Source organism: Anomaloglossus baeobatrachus, assembly GCF_048569485.1.
Source record: "Anomaloglossus baeobatrachus isolate aAnoBae1 chromosome 5 unlocalized genomic scaffold, aAnoBae1.hap1 SUPER_5_unloc_5, whole genome shotgun sequence".
In the NCBI taxonomy this organism is placed as follows: Eukaryota; Metazoa; Chordata; class Amphibia; order Anura; family Aromobatidae; genus Anomaloglossus; species Anomaloglossus baeobatrachus.
In genome coordinates this window covers 107,481-125,177 of record NW_027441809.1, presented here as the reverse complement: position 1 = coordinate 125,177, position 17,697 = coordinate 107,481, and the positions used below count along the sequence as shown (strand labels likewise).

At 46.0% G+C, this 17,697-nt stretch overlaps 2 protein-coding genes across 2 annotated transcripts in view; one reads left to right on the top strand and one right to left on the bottom strand.

Annotated features, from left to right (window-relative positions):
• The window catches only part of LOC142259266 (uncharacterized), a 343,907-nt gene that overhangs the window by 229,426 nt on the left and 96,784 nt on the right, over window positions 1-17,697 (bottom strand). The gene's annotated exons all lie outside the window — the stretch shown is intronic.
• LOC142259267 (uncharacterized) overlaps window positions 1-17,697 on the top strand; it is a 43,251-nt gene that overhangs the window by 1,369 nt on the left and 24,185 nt on the right. Inside the window, 2 exon segments of the mRNA XM_075331745.1 lie at window positions 3,525-4,182; window positions 5,477-5,485. Coding sequence (XP_075187860.1) covers window positions 3,525-4,182; window positions 5,477-5,485 — 667 coding nt within the window.

Here is a 17,697-nt window from a genome sequence, read left to right as displayed (position 1 = left end):
ACAGTCTGCGGGGTTGGACCGGATGATACCAGTGTACTCACTGTTTGAATAAAGTCACACAGACTCCAGATAGTAAACCAACTGATGATAACCGGTAGCCTCCGGAGGGGTGTGCTTGGGTCCCGCACACCGGTTGACAGAACAGGGGCCCTTCCTTCTGCACTTTTGGTTTGTGTCTTGTGTGTTGACTAGTCCGCATGAAACGGGGAAGTCCACTCCCGGTGTCTTTTCTGTGGGAGCTGTGGCCCGCGAGAACTGAACCATGGGATCTTAACAGGAACTTGCAGACGCCCTATCCCCCTCGTTGGGCTTCCGTCTCGCATCTGGGCTGTCGGTGGGACAAGACTTGGAATCTTGTCCCCTGCTGGTTAATTAGAAAGGTTCTTGAAGCTGTCCTCGCTCCAGGGTTCAGGGACCCCGACTGTGCACAGCCTCCGGACCGGATTCCCGCTGTCGGCACCGGCGGGCTACAACCCTGCCCCGGTCCACTTAAGGTCTCCCTCGACCGGATCTCCATCGCCTGTGGCCCAGCTCTGCCGTTTGCCACCTAACCTAGTCAGGTTAAGTAGTCCGGGGCTCCAACCCCTGAGCACCACTTCACAATCCTCTCACTTCAACTGTCTAGCACTGTTCTGTGTGTTTCCCTCCCCTGACACCTCAGAACCCCTAGGTGGGCGTCACCATCTGCCTGGCCCCACCCACTGGTGTGTCCCTATTGTCTTGGGGGGGTGACTAGGGTTTGATGGCTGGTGTTGGATACCTGTGTGTGGGGTTTTGTGTTGGAAGGCCAAGGAGGAGGGAGTCCTGCACCTGGAAGATGGATTCAGTCCTCTGTGACAACCTGATTTTGTCAGGGCGTCACAATGACTTCAAAGTCATGTGACATGATGTAACCAAAGGTCTTTTAATTGCAGGAGTCTAAATGAACTGAACAGGACACAGGCTGGCATGCAGGACTGGCATTAGGGGAAAGGGAGAGTAAACTGGGCAATTTCAGAGGGCTCCCATTTTCCTAGTGGCCTTAGTGTTTATATGCCAATTATAGGACTGTTTAAGGACCTTAGTGACATCACGTCAAGTGACCAAATGTCTCAATTGCAGGAGTTTCAAGCAGAAGAGGAGACAGGCTGGTGTGTGTGTGTGTGTGTGTGTGTGTGTGTGTGTGTCAAATGTCAAAAGGGGCAGAGCTTGGCCAGAACAAGGGTGTGATGCCACCGGTTCTCTAATTCGTAACAATTGCGGCGTTCCCTATGCCAGAAATCGTACTCCAGTCCCTAATGTCATTTTCAGTGTACATCGCCGGTCTTGATGAATTGGAGCCCAAATGTCTATCTGCACAGACAGCAAGACCCTGCTACATGCTTTCGTTACAAAGCCTAAGAATAGGCCATCAACGTTACTGTTCTGGACATCCCCGTTAAATTTTCACCATTTGTCTTTATTTTATTTTCGTCTTGGGGAAAAATCTCTTTAAAATTGTTTATGTTGTGGATCAATGTCACAGATGTTTGCAGGTTATTCAACTGTCAAGGCGGTGTCAGGATCTGTGGAAACTACACTCTGCCTGCTAACGTCTCTTATGTCTGTGAGCAGCGCAGGGAGACACAGGCATCAAACCACAGATTTAGGCAGGCTAGCAAGAGTTAACCTCTGCTGGGTTGCTAGTTAGTGTATTTGAATAAATGCTGCGGGAAGCCAGTATCATTCTCTCCCCTCCTGTATAAGCTGGCTGGGCTATTCCATTAATGCCAGCTATAGGTTACCTATACTGCTAGCAAGAAATTGGCCATAATAAAGAATTAACTTATGGGACCACTCAGTAGTGTCCCATAAGGAATTGCCTACTCCATAAAGCATAAATGACTGGAGAAAAGAAGGAGATACGGCAAAGAACATGTGTGAAAAATTCCATTTTATTCATAAAAATATCATATATAATAAAATCACAACAATATGTGGTCAAAAGGACAAGGATCGGACAGGAGGGGGGGGAAGGTGGGTTGGGGAGGGGGGGGCTTGAGGATGTGGGAGCAACCTGCCTCTCAGAAGCAACCAGGGTGAAGAATCAAGTGACTGAGTTGCCATCAATTGTAGGGCCAACCTATAGTAAGGAGCTGGTGGTGAATTGGGGCCAAGAGAGAAAGTGAAGGATATGTGTCATGTGAACCACATGAGATATGCAACCAATCAGCAAGTGGGTATACATGCATGTAGTAAGCCCATCTGGAAAATGTGAAACCACAGTGGAAATAAGGCAAAGTGACTGCGCGAGGCCACAGGCGAGGACCAAGTGACTCCTCAATTTGCACATAAAGAAATGTATATATATATACACATGCACAGCAAGTCTGAGCCAGGTGCACCGCGCAATCAAGGGGCCTGAAGATATGGAAAGGTTTTCTCAATTATAATTGTGGCAAAGGAGCTGAACCAGAGGGGGGCTACTAAAGTGTACATGCAAAAATAATCACCGGCTGAGGCAGCACACCTGTAATCTCCCATTATGTACACCACAGACATGTAAGAGTTAATACTGGTGCTGCACAGAACCAAGGGAGAATTTAAGGCAATACAAGGCACAGGGTTACTGTGCGATTATTAGTCCCAATCCAATTCACCATGCAGCCAAGGGAAGGCGGAACAATGGAGGGGCAACATAAATAAGTATACCTGGTGGTTGGTTCCGAGGGGCAGGAAACAGCCTCCTGACAGCTGTTTCGCAGCGTTGCTTTTTCGAAGGAGGATTGCTCCCACATCCTCAAGCCTCCCCCCCTCCCCAACCCACCTTCCCCCACCTCCTGTCCGATCCTTGTCCTTTTGACCACATATTGTTGTGATTTTATTATATATTATATTTTTATGAATAAAATGGAATTTTTCACACATGTTCTTTGCCGTATCTCCTTCTTTTCTCCAGTCATTTAGGTTACCTATACTGGTCTGGTGAGGTGTTGTGACTTACGATTGGTTGTTGTGCATTATTACTGTGAACTGTTGTGGTGTTAACCCTTGTTGTCTTTTTGTTGCTGCCTATTTATTTCTGTGAGTTTGCTATTTGTCTCGTCTGTCTTAATTTGTGTTTCCTGTCTGTTTTTAATCTGTGTTTCCATCATACTCCTGCCAATCACACGCCAGGGTGTATGCTATGGACAATTATACGCTTCTGTCGTTGCCTGAATCGTTGGGAGGAATGCTGTGTGACGGTGTCCACACGACCTCCTTGGTCAAACAATATATTGCTGAACGATGTTGCGTCGTTTGTGAGATGGGTACGTGTGACCGCTACAAAACGACCTATGAGCGATCTCGGCAAATCGTAGCAGCGATCTGGGCGTGTCACATCGCTAACGAGATCGCTAGCAATATCGTTGTGTGTAAAGCGGCCTTTAGATGTCGAAATTGGACAACAGATTCAGAATACATTTTTTCCTAATTTAATTTCTGATGTTATGGTTTAAAAAAATAAGTAAATATACTTTCAAGATAATATTAAAAAATAATAACATTGTGTTTTTTATTTTTAGCAGATGACTGTATTGGGAATTCAGATGGAAAGCTAATATCTTCAGAATTTATAACACATGATGAAAATATCACACGTGATACATATGACGAGCAAGTCCAACAGTATTGTAAGCAAAATAAAAGTTACAGAAGGGATGTGGAACATGAAATGGCTTCCACAGGAGAGAAGCCATTTTCATGTTCAGAGTGTGGGAAATGTTTTATTCAGAAAACAGCTCTTGTTTTGCATCAAAGATCTCATACAGGGGACAAGCCATTTTCATGCCTGGAATGTGGGAAATGTTTTACTTGGAAATCAAAACTTGTTAGCCATCAAAGATCTCACACAGGGGAGAGGCCATTTTCATGCTTGGAATGTGGGAAATGTTTTATTCAGAAAACAGCTCTTGTTAGCCATCAAAGATCTCATACAGGGGAGAAGCCATTTTCATGCTTGGAATGTGGGAAATGTTTTATTCGGAAATCACATCTTGTTAGGCATCAAAGATCTCACACAGGGGAGAGGCCATTTTCATGCTTGGAATGTGGGAAATGTTTTATTCAGAAAACTGCTCTTGTTTCGCATCAAAGATCTCATACAGGGGAGAAGCCATTTTTATGTTCAGAGTGTGGAAAATGTTATTTTACGAAATCAAAGCTCGTTAAACATCTGAAGAAGCTGCACAGGGAAGGAACCTTTTTCATGTTGTGAACATTTGAAATGTTTAATTGGTAAAACAATTCTTGTTGACCATGAGAAAACCCACACAGTAAAGGAGACATTCTTACATTCAGAATTTGGCAAATGTTTTTATCATTAATCAGGTCTTGTTGTCAGATGAGTCACATGGGAGAAGGATTCATGTTATACCGTGAGTCAAAGGGTTTTATCCTAAAATCAATTGCTCAAGTAAGAATTGGTCAGGGAAAACACCATTTTCTTTTTAAACTTACCATATTATTATGACCATAAGACGCACCTATGTTTTAGAGGAGGAAGATAGAAAAAAAAAATTGAAACAAAATATGTAGTCATGACGCACTGTTGTGAGGGGGAACCTGCTGCTGACATGGTAAGGCTGCTTTCACACATCCGGTTTTAGCAGAGCCTGCCAATCCGGTTCTAAAACCTATGCAACGGATGCGGCGAAAAAAACGCATACTTTGCATACGTTTTTACATGCGGTCCGTCTGGTTTTTGCCGGTTGCGGCTGGCTACTGAGCATGCGTAGTGCAAAAAAACGGATGTGATTTTTGCCGCAGGACGCTTTATCCGGCGTCCATAGGCATGCATTGGAAATCGCGACGCATCGGCCGGATGCGGCGCAATGCGTTTTTTTCGCCAGACAAAAAAACGTGCCAGGCAACCGCATCCAGCCGCATCCAGCCACCGCATCGGCTAAATATGCCGCATCCGTCAAAAACTGGACGGAACGCAAGGCCATGCGGCACAATACGGCGCTAATGTAAGTCTATGCGAAAAAAAATGCAACCGGCAGCAAAAAAAAACGGTTGCGTTTTTTCTGCAAAGCGCTGGATTGTGCCGCACAGGAAAAACCGGATATGTGAAAGCAGCCTTATAGGGGTAATATCCCCCCTGATTCTGTACTAATATCCCCCATTTAGGCCCCTTTCAGTAATGTTTCTCTCTTCCTGGTGTATATGTCCCTCATCCGGGCAGATATGTTCCCCATCTTTGTCCCATAATAGTATACATGATCCCCATCCTGGTATATATGGCTCTCATCTTGGTATGTTGGTGTTGGGGTGGTTTTCGTGACGCTACCCACGGGTTGTAGTGATGCTGGGCACCACCGCTGCGGTGAAGGTGGCGGGCTTCCGGGAGCGGTGTCGGGGCGCAGCTTTGGTGTTAACCCCTCCGTGGGTAGAGGCGGTGTGTCCCAGGGCCCGGTTGCGGGGAGATATGGTGCGGGGCACAGTGCTGCGGTGTGATGCGGTACTCACGATTTAGTCACTCAGGGTCTCTGGTAATCCAAACAAGATGTAGAACGGGTGGCCCACAGCCGGCTGCAGCACTGGACGGTGTGACAGGGTCCCCTTTCTCCTGCACCTAACGTAAGTGGACCACGGTGCCTAAGCATGGGTGGTCCGCTCCCCGGCGGATATGTCGTGGGAGCTCCTTTGCCCGCAGGCGCTGGCCCTTGGATTTATGGCCTCTGGCGGTGGCTCCTATCCAGTCGGGTTGGGCTGTTGCCTTCAATCAGGTCTTTGGTTGGGAAAGGACCCCGTGAGGTCCAGACCTCAATCAGTAAATTCGACTATATGGTGGCCTACGGCCTAGTCAGGGTCTGAGTACCCTTCCTGGTGCTCCGGTAGACTGCTGGCTCCCCGGTTCGGGTCCGGCGGGCTCCAACCCGGTTCCGGTCCTACGGTTCCACCGGTCGTGTTCCCGGTCTCCGGCAGGCGGCCCCTGCTGTCTGCCTGCCTGACTGTGTGAGGGTCCTAGGCTCCGACCCAGGCCCCTTGCAGCGCTGTGTGTCACACTCTGCTCTCCACTCAACTGTGCCAACTGTACTCCTCACTGTCCACAACTGGACTCTACTCCTTACTGTCCAACTCTGAACTTCACACTGCACTACTCAGACTACTGTCCACAACTGGACTGAGCTGCTTCCCTGCCTCAGGCCAGCAGACTTCTCGGTGGGCGTGTCTTTCCGCCTGACTCCGCCCACCCATTGTGCCTGTCTAACACAAAGGGAGGCAATCAGGTTTTGATTGACGGATGTTAACTTCCTAGTGTGGGGGTGTGTGTGTGTGGTGTCTACTAACCTGTGACCCCTGGTTGTCCAGGGCGTCACATATATGTTTCTCATCACGCTGCAGACATAAAAAAACAACTGATTATACTCACCATCCCTCTGCTCCCCCAGTGTGCGGTGTTGTCTTTGATGCTGGCAAGTGACTTCAGTGTATAAGTGGCACATCGCATGACGTCACTGCCATGCACCTACAGGTACACGCGGACGTCGGCTGCCGGAATATTCACTGGTCCCCACACCTAGAATTATGGGCGTGTGGAGCAGTGAATATTCATTCTCTAATAAAAAAACACGTGATCACCGAGCTGCAGCAGTTAGCTGGTGACTGGGTGATCATGTGTGCCTGCTATTAATGAATGAATATTCACTACTCCCCATGCTCATAATCCCGCTCATCTCTCGATGCTGGCTTCAGTGCGTTGAGGTAGACTGGATTATAAGTGAGGGGAGCAGTGAATATTCTCTTTTGTTATTAGCGGGCACACTGTTAGCCCTGGTTTCTGCCTCCTGTGACCCACTCCTCCACCGCCGCCCCTCCAGTCACAGTCACATCAGGACTATGACGCACCTCCCCCTTTCCCTAAGACCCCCCCCCCTTTTCTACACAATTTATTTTGGGGGGGAGGGTGTATCTTAAAGTCTGAAAAATATGGTAATTGGTTAACAAATAGTAAGAGTAAAAAATTACAATACAATCAAAATCGTATAACATAAAAGTGCACAAATCATTGTGAATCTGTCTGACCGTTGCAGGCACCACCCTCTTTCACTAAACTTCTCTTACATTTCAGACAAAAAATTTCAAAACTCACTAAATGTTAACAGTTAAGGTGTGTGATGCACAAAATGTGTGACTTTTACACAATAGTTCTTGCGCAGTGAGATAGATGAATTTCCCCTTAAATAGTGCTTATCACAAATCTGTGGCTGCCTTTATTATTTACTAAAACAGTGGAGAGCCGCGGATTAGTGAATTTTCTTAATATAATCCAGTACCAAAACTTTTGGAAGTGTCCCTAATGTCCCCAAAAGGAACTTCCAGGTTGTGAGATTCCACAACCCTCAGCAATAACTGATCGTGTAAGAGTGATCTCTACGACCCCAGCTCTGCGGCATCCTTCTTAAGCAGTTCCGTAAAATCTTAACGGGAAGGTGTCGTCCAAAAAAAAAAAATAACTTAAAAATGTAAAGTATTAATGTTTTTGCTCAAATATTATTTGTTTTTAATTGAGCAAAATAAAAAAATAAAAAGTTTGATATTTTCCAGTCTTAAACACTAGAGGGAGCAGCTGCTGAAATCTGAAACTGTAGAAATAGCCTGGATTACAGCTGCAGTAAAGTGGGCGGAGTCTGCTCTCTTGTGTGTGATGTCACCTCCCCCTCCCAATCTGAGGATAACACAGAATGAAGTTTAGATCACAGTGCGGAGCCATTTTGTTGGTGACAAGAAATGTCTAAAGTGTCACCAAGGACAGCAGGAGTATCACACAGGATAGGATTAGATGCACAGCTCAGCAGACAGTATTACACAGGAGAGGATTAGATACACAGCTCAGCAGACAGTATCACACAGGAGCGGATTAGATACTCAGCTCAGGAGGCAGTATCACACAGGAGAGGATTAGATACACAGCTCAGCAGACAGTTCCAAACAGGACAGGATTAGATACACGTCTCACCGAACACGTATCACACAGGATAGGATTAGATACACAGCTCAGGAGACAGTGTAACACAGGAGAGGATTAGATACACAGCTCAGCAGACAGTATAACACAGGAGAGGATTAGATACTCAGCTCAGGAGGCAGTATCACACAGGATAGGATTAGATACTCAGCTCAGGAGGCAGTATCACACAGGAGAGGATTAGATACACACCTCAGCAGACAGTATCACACAGGAGAGGATTAAATACACAGCTCATCAGACTGTTCCACACAGGACAGGATTAGATACACGGCTCACCGAACACGTATCACACAGGATAGGATTAGATACACAGCTCAGCAGACAGTTCCACGCAGGACAGGATTAGATACACAGCTCAGCAGACAGTATTACACAGGAGAGGATTAGATACTCAGCTCAGGAGGCAGTATCACACAGGAGAGGATTAGATACACACCTCAGCAGACAGTATCACACAGGATAAGATTAGATACACAGCACAGCAGACAGTTCCACACAGGACAGGATTAGATACACGTCTCACCGAACACGTATCACACAGGGTAGGATTAGATACACAACTCAGCAGACAGTATTATACGGGAGAGGATTAGATACTCAGCTCAGGAGGCAGTATCACACAGGAGAGGATTAGATATACACTCAGCAGACAGTATCACACAGGATAGGATTAGATACACAGCTCAGCAGACTGTATCACACAGGATAGGATTAGATACACAGCTCAGCAGACAGTATTACACAGGAGAGGATAAGAAACACGATGCACCAAACACGTATCACACAGGAGAGGATTAGATACACAGCTCAGCATACAGTATTACATAGGAGAGGATTAGCTACTCAGCTCAGGAGGCAGTATCACACAGGAAAGGATTAGATACACGGCTCAGCAGAAGGTTCCACACAGGACAGGATTAGATACACGGCTCACCGAACACGTATCACACAGGATAGGATTAGATACACAGCTCAGGAGACAGTATTACACAGGAGAGGATTAGATACACGGCTCAGCAGGCAGTAACACACAGGATATGATTAGATACACAGCTCAGCAGACTGTACCACACAGGACAAGATTAGATACACGGCTCAGCAGACAGTATCACACAGGATAGGATTAGATACCCAGCTCACCAGACAGTATCACACAGGACAGGATTAGATACATAGCTCAGCAGATGGTACCACACAGGACAGGGTTAGATTCACAGCTCACCAGACAGTATCACACTGGAGAGGATTAGATACACAGCTCAGCAGACAGTATCACACAGGAGCGGATTAGATACTCAGCTCAGGAGGCAGTATCACACAGGAGAGGATTAGATACACAGCTCAGCAGACAGTATCACACAGGATAGGATTAAATACACAGCTCAGCAGACAGTTCCACACAGGACAGGATTAGATACACATCTCACCGAACACGTATCACACAGGATAGGATTAGATACATAGCTCAGCAGATGGTACCACACAGGACAGGGTTAGATACACGGCTCACCAGACAGTATCACACGGGAGAGGATTAGATACACAGCTCAGCAGACAGTATCACACAGGATATGATTAGATACACAGCTCAGCAGACAGTATCACATAGGAAAGGATTAGATACACGGTTCAACACAGTATCACACAGAATAGGATTAGATACACAGCTCAGCAGACTGGTCCACACAGGATAGGATTAGATACACGGCTCAGCAGATAGTATCACACAGGACAGGATTAGATACCCAGCTTGCCAGACAGTATCACACAGGACAGGATTAGATACATAGCTCAGCAGATGGTACCACACAGGACAGGGTTAGATACACGGCTCACCAGACAGTATCACACGGGAGAGGATTAGATACACAGCTCAGCAGACAGTATCACACAGGATATGATTAGATACACGGCTCAGCAGACAGTATCACACAGAATAGGATTAGATACACAGCTCAGCAGACTGGTCCACACAGGATAGGATTAGATACACGGCTCAGCAGATAGTATCACACAGGACAGGATTAGATACCCAGCTTACCAGACAGTATCACACAGGATAGGATTAGATACACAGCTCAGCAGACGGTACCACACAGGATAGGATTAGATACACAGCTCAGCAGACAGTATCACACATGAGAGGATTAGATACACAGCTCACCAAACACGTATCATACAGGATAGGATTAGATACACAGCTCAGCAGACAGTATCACACAGGAGAGGATTAGATGCACAGCAGACAGTATCACACAAGAGAGGATTAGATACAAGGCATGGGGGGGTAGCGAGGGGTGTCAATGAAGACGGTAGCAGCAGCTGCGGGGGAGGAACAAGGAGAGTGGGGGGTATCATTGGAACATTGGAGACAGTAGCATCTGCGGTGGTGGGGGGAGGGCCGTGGGTACTCACATGCTCTACACGCACTTAAACACACACAGCTCTGCTGCATACTTGCCGGCAGCAGCGGAGGGGGAGGAGAGCGGGACTGGGTAGAGCGGGGGGAGGGGGTGTCATTGGAATCGGTAACAGCGGGGGGAGGGGAGGAGGCCCGGCGCCCCGTACTCATACATTCCGGTGGTTGACAGGGGTAAAGTGGAGCAAACATCATAGGCTGTGTGCGCCACAATGATGGTGCTGATCTCCTCCCTCTGCTGTTATCTGGATAGCCCAGGGGGCGCGTGCATTTCACAGCAGATGCCTTCTCTAATGTTACTAAATGGGGTCGGAGCCCGACTATCAGAGTCTATGCACAGAGGGCTGCCATAAAGGAGGTATCTGTCGTTACAAACACCAAATCCAAGATGGCAGCGCCCAGTGCCTTTAGTAAAATTAGAATTAAATAAAAACTAAATAAGCAATGATTTTAATTTTGTATTAAAAATACTTGTTTTCATAATCACTATTATTAATATAAAAATAAAAAACTGCGACACCTTTCCTTTAAACAAGTATATGACCGCGCTGGATTAGTTGAGAGAGCAATGTCTCGTGCTTAGAGCAGCTGCAGAGATTTGTGGGATCCCGCTCTGCACACTGAGATCCCACAAAATGGAAATTCAGGCTCCACTTTGCAAGTAAGTTGGGTATTTTGAGAGCCTTTAGGAACATTTTTGAAAGGTTTTGATACTGGATTATATTTAGATAATTCACTAATCTCAGGTTGCCCACTGCTTTATTTACTAAAAAGCGCAGCCCCAGATTGGAGATAGGAACTCTTAAGTATATCACATTGTATATAATTGCATTTCAAAGCTTTTGTTTTGTTAATAAATGCTTGTAAATATATATTCTTCATGCCTGTCTTTCTCTATTGTCTAGTTGTGATCATTTTGCCTCAGAACATCTGTAGACATTTCACACTAAAATAATGAGGGTAGAATTGAATCACACTGCAGCCTAGATATGTGGAAGTTGTTAAGATGCTCTGATCCCAATTTATCAAAGCTTTTATGCCAAAAAATTGTCACAAAATCTCTGAAAAGTCTCTCAAATATTTGGATCAATTCAAAGTGGTGCCAAATTTTGGCGGCTTTTGGCATTTTCACTTTAAAATTGGCAAAGTTTGGGTGGGACGGTGGCGTGACAGCACAGCTCCTTTGTCATTTTACCTGTTTACCAAAACATTTTCAATATACATTTATGTAATCGATATGCGTTTTTAAGTGCTGATTCTCAGCTTTAATTTGAGGGTATTAACATACTAATTGGAGCCAGGGCTTAGGAATTACAGCCCATAAACATGTAGCGGTCTCTTTAAAAAGAGACCAAAAGTAACTGGATAATTATCTTAAAAGCTCTTTAATGGACTGCGTAGGATATTCCCTCATGAATCCATTATAAATTAAGCAGATAAAAGGTCTGGAGCTGATTCCAGATGTGACATTTGCATTTGGAAGCTGTTGTTGTAAACCCACAACATGCGGTCAAAGGAGGAGAACATCATTAGGATAAAAAATGAGAGCTATTAGTAATGTTAGGGGTGGCCAAATCAGAAATTTGGTATAACAAATGAACGCACTCGAGAGCATGGGAACTCAAAGAGGTCTGGATGTCCAAGGAAGACAATAGTGATGGGTGATCACAGAATCCTTTCCTTAGTGAAGGAAAAGTCCTACACAACATCCACCCAAGTGAAAAAACATTCTCAAGAAAGTAGACGTTTCAGTATCTAAGTGTGGCACCTGCTTTGGGAGCGATGTATAGAATTCCACCCACATTCACCTCTACAGATGTTGCTTCTTTGGTTGAACTGCAGAATACTACAACTCCCAAGGTGCCATGCAAATCTGGGGGAGGAGGAAACAGGACGGGGGGGGGGGGTGGAAGGAAGTTGAGCCATCTTGGAGGGGTGAAGCTGCCACTCTGTGTGATGAGAGACTGAGTTCTGAAGCTAGAGGATGCACTATTAGTAGGAGCTGCTGTCCTCCAGGTTTACCACGCCGAAGAAGGATTTTGCCTGCTGTACCCAGTACTCTCTGCAAGCCATTGAATCCAGAAGCTCCAGTGTGGAATAGTCTGAGAAAACAGACCTGCTGCAGACAGAAGTGAGTAGGACATTGCTGTGACTTGTAGTTCTACAGTTTGAGAAGTGTGAACAAAGGAGAAATACGAGTATATATGCAAATACAAGAATTTTATTAATGGAGATAACACACAAGACAGCACAAAATCACACTTAAAATTGCTACCAGAAAATCAAAACATCACAAGGGGTACAAGGTTTATATTCAATTGGTTAATGTAAAAGTTTCCTGTCTGTCTGAAGTAGCCGTGGAAGAGGTGGGAAAGTCTGAATGACGGGACTAAATATAATGTAAGCAAGACACTTCATGACATGGACCAGACTCCATTGCATGATTTAATAGAATTACTAACAACTATGAGGTTGGGAGTAGAAGGTCCTACAATGAGGTGACAGTAACAGGGGAAACCACAATGTCACCAGGTATGAATAAAACATAACCCATTCACTCATGCATAAGATTTGGTTAGAGGATTCTGACCCTCGAGTTCGAGAATCAGAATCATGGGAGGATAATTGTTACGAGGGGGACCCGGAGAAGCGTGCCAAGATGGGAAATGGACAGCTTCCGTCGGTCAAGGTCCACTGTGCGGTGTAAGGGACCGCTGCTATGGTCAGGAAAGAGTGAGCGGGTTGCTGCTAGTGATCGTCTGGAACGTCACAGACGATCTATGTACACCGGTCTGCCCTAACCCGTGAGGGTTGTATGGCTTGGGGCTTCTCGTACGGTGTACCTGTTGCACGGGGACGCACAGAGGTGCCTACACACGTGTGCCAGCGGGAGTCACAGGAATATGGCACGGGGGTAGCACAGAGGTGCCCACGCACGTGTGCTTCAGAAACCAAGTGAGTCCGACAGAGACTCGAGGAGCTCACCTGGGACAGGAACACAGCCTGCTAAACGGGATACTGCCGGAGCAGCAAGGCAGGGGCAAGACCTGCAAACTAGGTGCTGCCTGAGCAGCAAGGGCAAAGCCCACAAAAGACAATAGTGCCTGAGCTGTGGCGTGGCAGCACGCTGCCAGACATCCAAACATAGAAGGACGGTCGCGCGCCGCCATGATGGCAGAGGGAGCTTTTAAGGAGGTGTAGCTCCACCCAAGGGCGGGCGCGAGACGGGCGTGACCCAATCAGGATTCGTGACGTCCTGGCCCAGCCAGTCAGGATTCAGCACATCACCAGCCTCGTCATCGGGCCGTGTGATATCAGTGAGCGAATCAGAAGACGTCACGTGGAGCACATGCTCATCTTCCTGCCTCTGGGTCATAAAGGCGGGATCCCCGGTTTCACAATGTGCAGAGACATGGGAAGTCTTGCTGCTTCCCTGAGCATCTATTCTTTGCACACTGCGCAACCTCCCAGAGCCTCCGTGATGCTGAGCAGGAGAGCTCGTGGCAGGCAAGGGATGGGAGACCGCTCCATTCCTTGCAAGGGGAGAACCACTAGGTGTCACCCTTCTGCTGTGTCTCTGAGAAGGCAACTCCTGCAGTCTCCCAGACCTTTGGCGCTGCTGAGCAGGAGGGCTCGTGGCAGACAAGGAATGGGGGACCACCTCATTCCTTGCAATAAGAGAGCCACGACGTGTAACAGATAATAATCATGCAAGGAGAGTTTAGCCCCAGTCATCAGTAGACACCAATTAAATACAAGGATGCATGGAACAAATCAGGGGCCCAAGTACAGAGTACTAGTGTAGACTTTAACCTAGATTAACCTGAAGTATACCACGTGATAACAGGGTAAACCTGGATGAGATCATGACATTAAAATAGTAAAGTGCGTGTGCACATAGCCATCCAGGAATCGTGGTATGTATACAAATACAGGTCAAACTAATTACCTAGAAAAACTGTGGTTCAGGTAATAAAACAGGGGACCCTGAGGCATAGTAACACCTATGTACACATACCCAGAAGAGTTAGGATCACCACCGACGCGTGTTTCACGGAGGTATTGTTGCTTTCTCAAGGAGGAAGACCCTAATGGCAGTATAAACCCAGTAGGTATAAATAGCCTCTGTTAATTATCATTGCTGTCAGGTGTAACAATCCCTCAGCCGAGGGATAAGTGATGGAGAGAACAATAACGCCCATCAAGCAGGTGATAGGGCATCACCTAGATAGTGGGCAGAAACCTAAGACGGGTCACATGATGATCACTGAAAAAGGCGGATTATACGAAGATCACAAAGATTGTTAATAGTAATCGCAATCTGACGTGGCAGCACTGGTAGCAGGGTACACTACTGATAATGAAAAACAAATGTACAAGAGACGTGAAACATCTAGTGTAAGGTGAACCGGGGACTATCTCACATTACCCAGATGTCCCACCCTCCAGCCAAGTCAACACGTGGTGCCGAAGACGCGTAACCCCGGCAATCACGCGATCCAACCCGGCATTAGACATAACAGGGCGTAACACAACACATGGTGGATATACTTCCAGGAGTCACGCCTCCAACCAGTCACAAAGCAGACACGTAAAACGTGAGAGGTACGTCTCCACAGTGACCACCCAGCCAATTCCATATTGAGGACAAGTTTATAGAAAACATATATTAGTTAGTATAGATCAGCATGTTCTTCTGCCAACATATCATAACAAAACATAAATCTATCACATCCGATTCACGTCCCCACCGGGGCAGGTACATAAGACCATAAGTCACTTAGTGATCGCTTATAGGACACAGATTATAAAAAAGCACACACCTTGCTAACCGCAATCACAGCAAGGCATAATAATACTAGTAGCACAGTGCACCGCTAAGGTAAGGGGACAGTTATATAAAACGGGAATAATTTAGCGCCAATGGTCTGGAAGTGTCCCACACTGCTGGAGTATCCAGCCCTCAGGCTGAGTCAGGAAGGCACACGTGCCGAGGACGCGTAACCCCGGCAACCACGTGAGCCAACCCAACATCAAGCATGTCAGGGCATGAAACCACGCATAGTGGACGTAGTTCCAGAAATCCCACCCCCAACCAATCACAGAGCAGGCGACTATAGCGCCGGAGACGCATCAACACAGCAACTTCCGGGCCTATCCCCGATTGAGACGGGCATGAAAAGGGGTGTGTAGTAAGTGATGTAAATTAATACATCCTATTATCAGCAAAACACATTGCAAGACACAAATGCACCGCCCCAGGTGCACATTACGAGCGGGGCAAAACAATAGCCCCTGCGACGAACTGCCAGCAGACTAAGAACATTTGTATAAACATAGAGGTACAAAAATACCAAACATAGTAAACATTAATGCTGCTTCAGCAGACTAAACTTGTAAGGTAGGGGGAATGAGATATATATTAAGGATAGAAAGAAGGCTTATAAAGAACATGCTGATCATTAGATCATATGTCACGTTAAAAGTATACCATTGGTCATAGAGTATAAATACTTCAAATATAAATATAGTAAAAGACCAATAGAAAAATAGATCAATATATATATATATATATACTTCCAAGATAATCGTTTGTTGTACCAAACACAATAATAATATGACAACAAATACACACATATGTCAGGAGTATATCAATGTGTGGTATTAAGATCGTAGAATAGCAGGAACGTCCATTCAGAAGATATCATTGATGTTCAGTGATGCCGGCACAAACTTCTAGGGTGATAGGAAAACAGGATCTTATATGGTACGTCCAAAGATCAGAAAACAAATTTAGTATTGCATCAAAGACGGTTCTAATAAAAAGAAATAAACAAGAGAGGAATAAGTATACATAAAAGAAGACCACTGGGAAATACATTCGCCACAGACGAATTAATTGATAAGCGGTAGAGTAATAAAAACAAAATTAAAACAATTATGGTATGTTAAAAACGACCAAGTGATATAAGAAGAACATTATGCTTGGAAAAGCTCAGATAAACCCTATAAAAAGGCACAAAACTGATGTTTTCGTTCAGGCCTCCAGGTGTTAAAGTCCCAAGGATGGTGATCCAACGAGCCTCGACTTGGGCTAAACGTTTCTTGAGGTCACCACCCCTGGAGCCTCCATTAACAACATCAATACCCCGTACCTTGAGGCCGGATTGATCACATCCATGAAATCTCCTGAAATGTCGAGGAAGTGTCTTCAGGAGAGTGACATCGATCACATCGGAGGCAGCACGGATATCCCGTACATGCTCTCTGGTACGCATCCGCAATTCGCGTGATGTGAGACCAACATATACCAGAGAATATGGACAGGTAGCATAGTAAATCACATGCGTGGTAGCACATGTGATATGATGTTGTATATTCATTGTCCGTGTGTCGTCCGATGATGAGAAAGTCGTGGCGCGGAGGATATTAGGATATGCGACACACCGCCAACAGGGAAAACATCCCTGTGTCGGGCCGCGAGTGCCAAACGAATTGGAAAGCGGAGGAATATAATGACTCCTTACCAGGATGTCACAGAGATTCTTAGCACGGCGAGCTGTCATAAGGGAACCTGAAGGGAGTATGTCTGCCAAAATTGGATCTGTGCGTAGAACAGGCCAGTGTCTATCAAGGATGCCCCGCATCGTCTGCCATTGGTTATTAAAGGTTCCTATAAAGCGAATAGGAGGGTCAATATGTGGTTGTTGTTGTTTACAATTATATTGAAGGAATTGTGTGCGTGGAGTTCTTTTGGCACGTAAATACCCCTTCTTAATGCAGCGATTGCTGTATTCACGATCCTGGAAACGGCGTTTGAGTTCTGCGGCCTGTTTTTCAAATGACTGGTCAGAGGAGCAGATCCGCCTAATCCTTAAGAATTGGCCAGTTGGGATGGCGCGTATGGTGGCAAAGGTATGGGCTGAGGATGCATGCAGCAGGGCATTGATTGAGGTGGATTTCCGATACATACTAGTTTGTATGAATGACAAAGGATCCACCTCGATGTTGATGTCCAAAAAGTCAATGCACCTGCTGCTATTTTTATATGTCAGTTTTATATTAAGATTATTAGCATTCAATTGACCCATAAATGCATCAAGCTGCTCCACCGTGCCCTGCCAAAAAAATAATACATCATCAATATATCTGAGCCAGCACTGCACATGGGAGCTGGCACTGATGCCCCCATCGCGAAAAACCAACCTCTCCTACATGCCAAGGAAGAGGTTGGCATACGAAGGGGCACAGGCCGCCCCCATGGCAGTGCCATGCTGCTGCAGATAAAATGGATCTTTAAAAA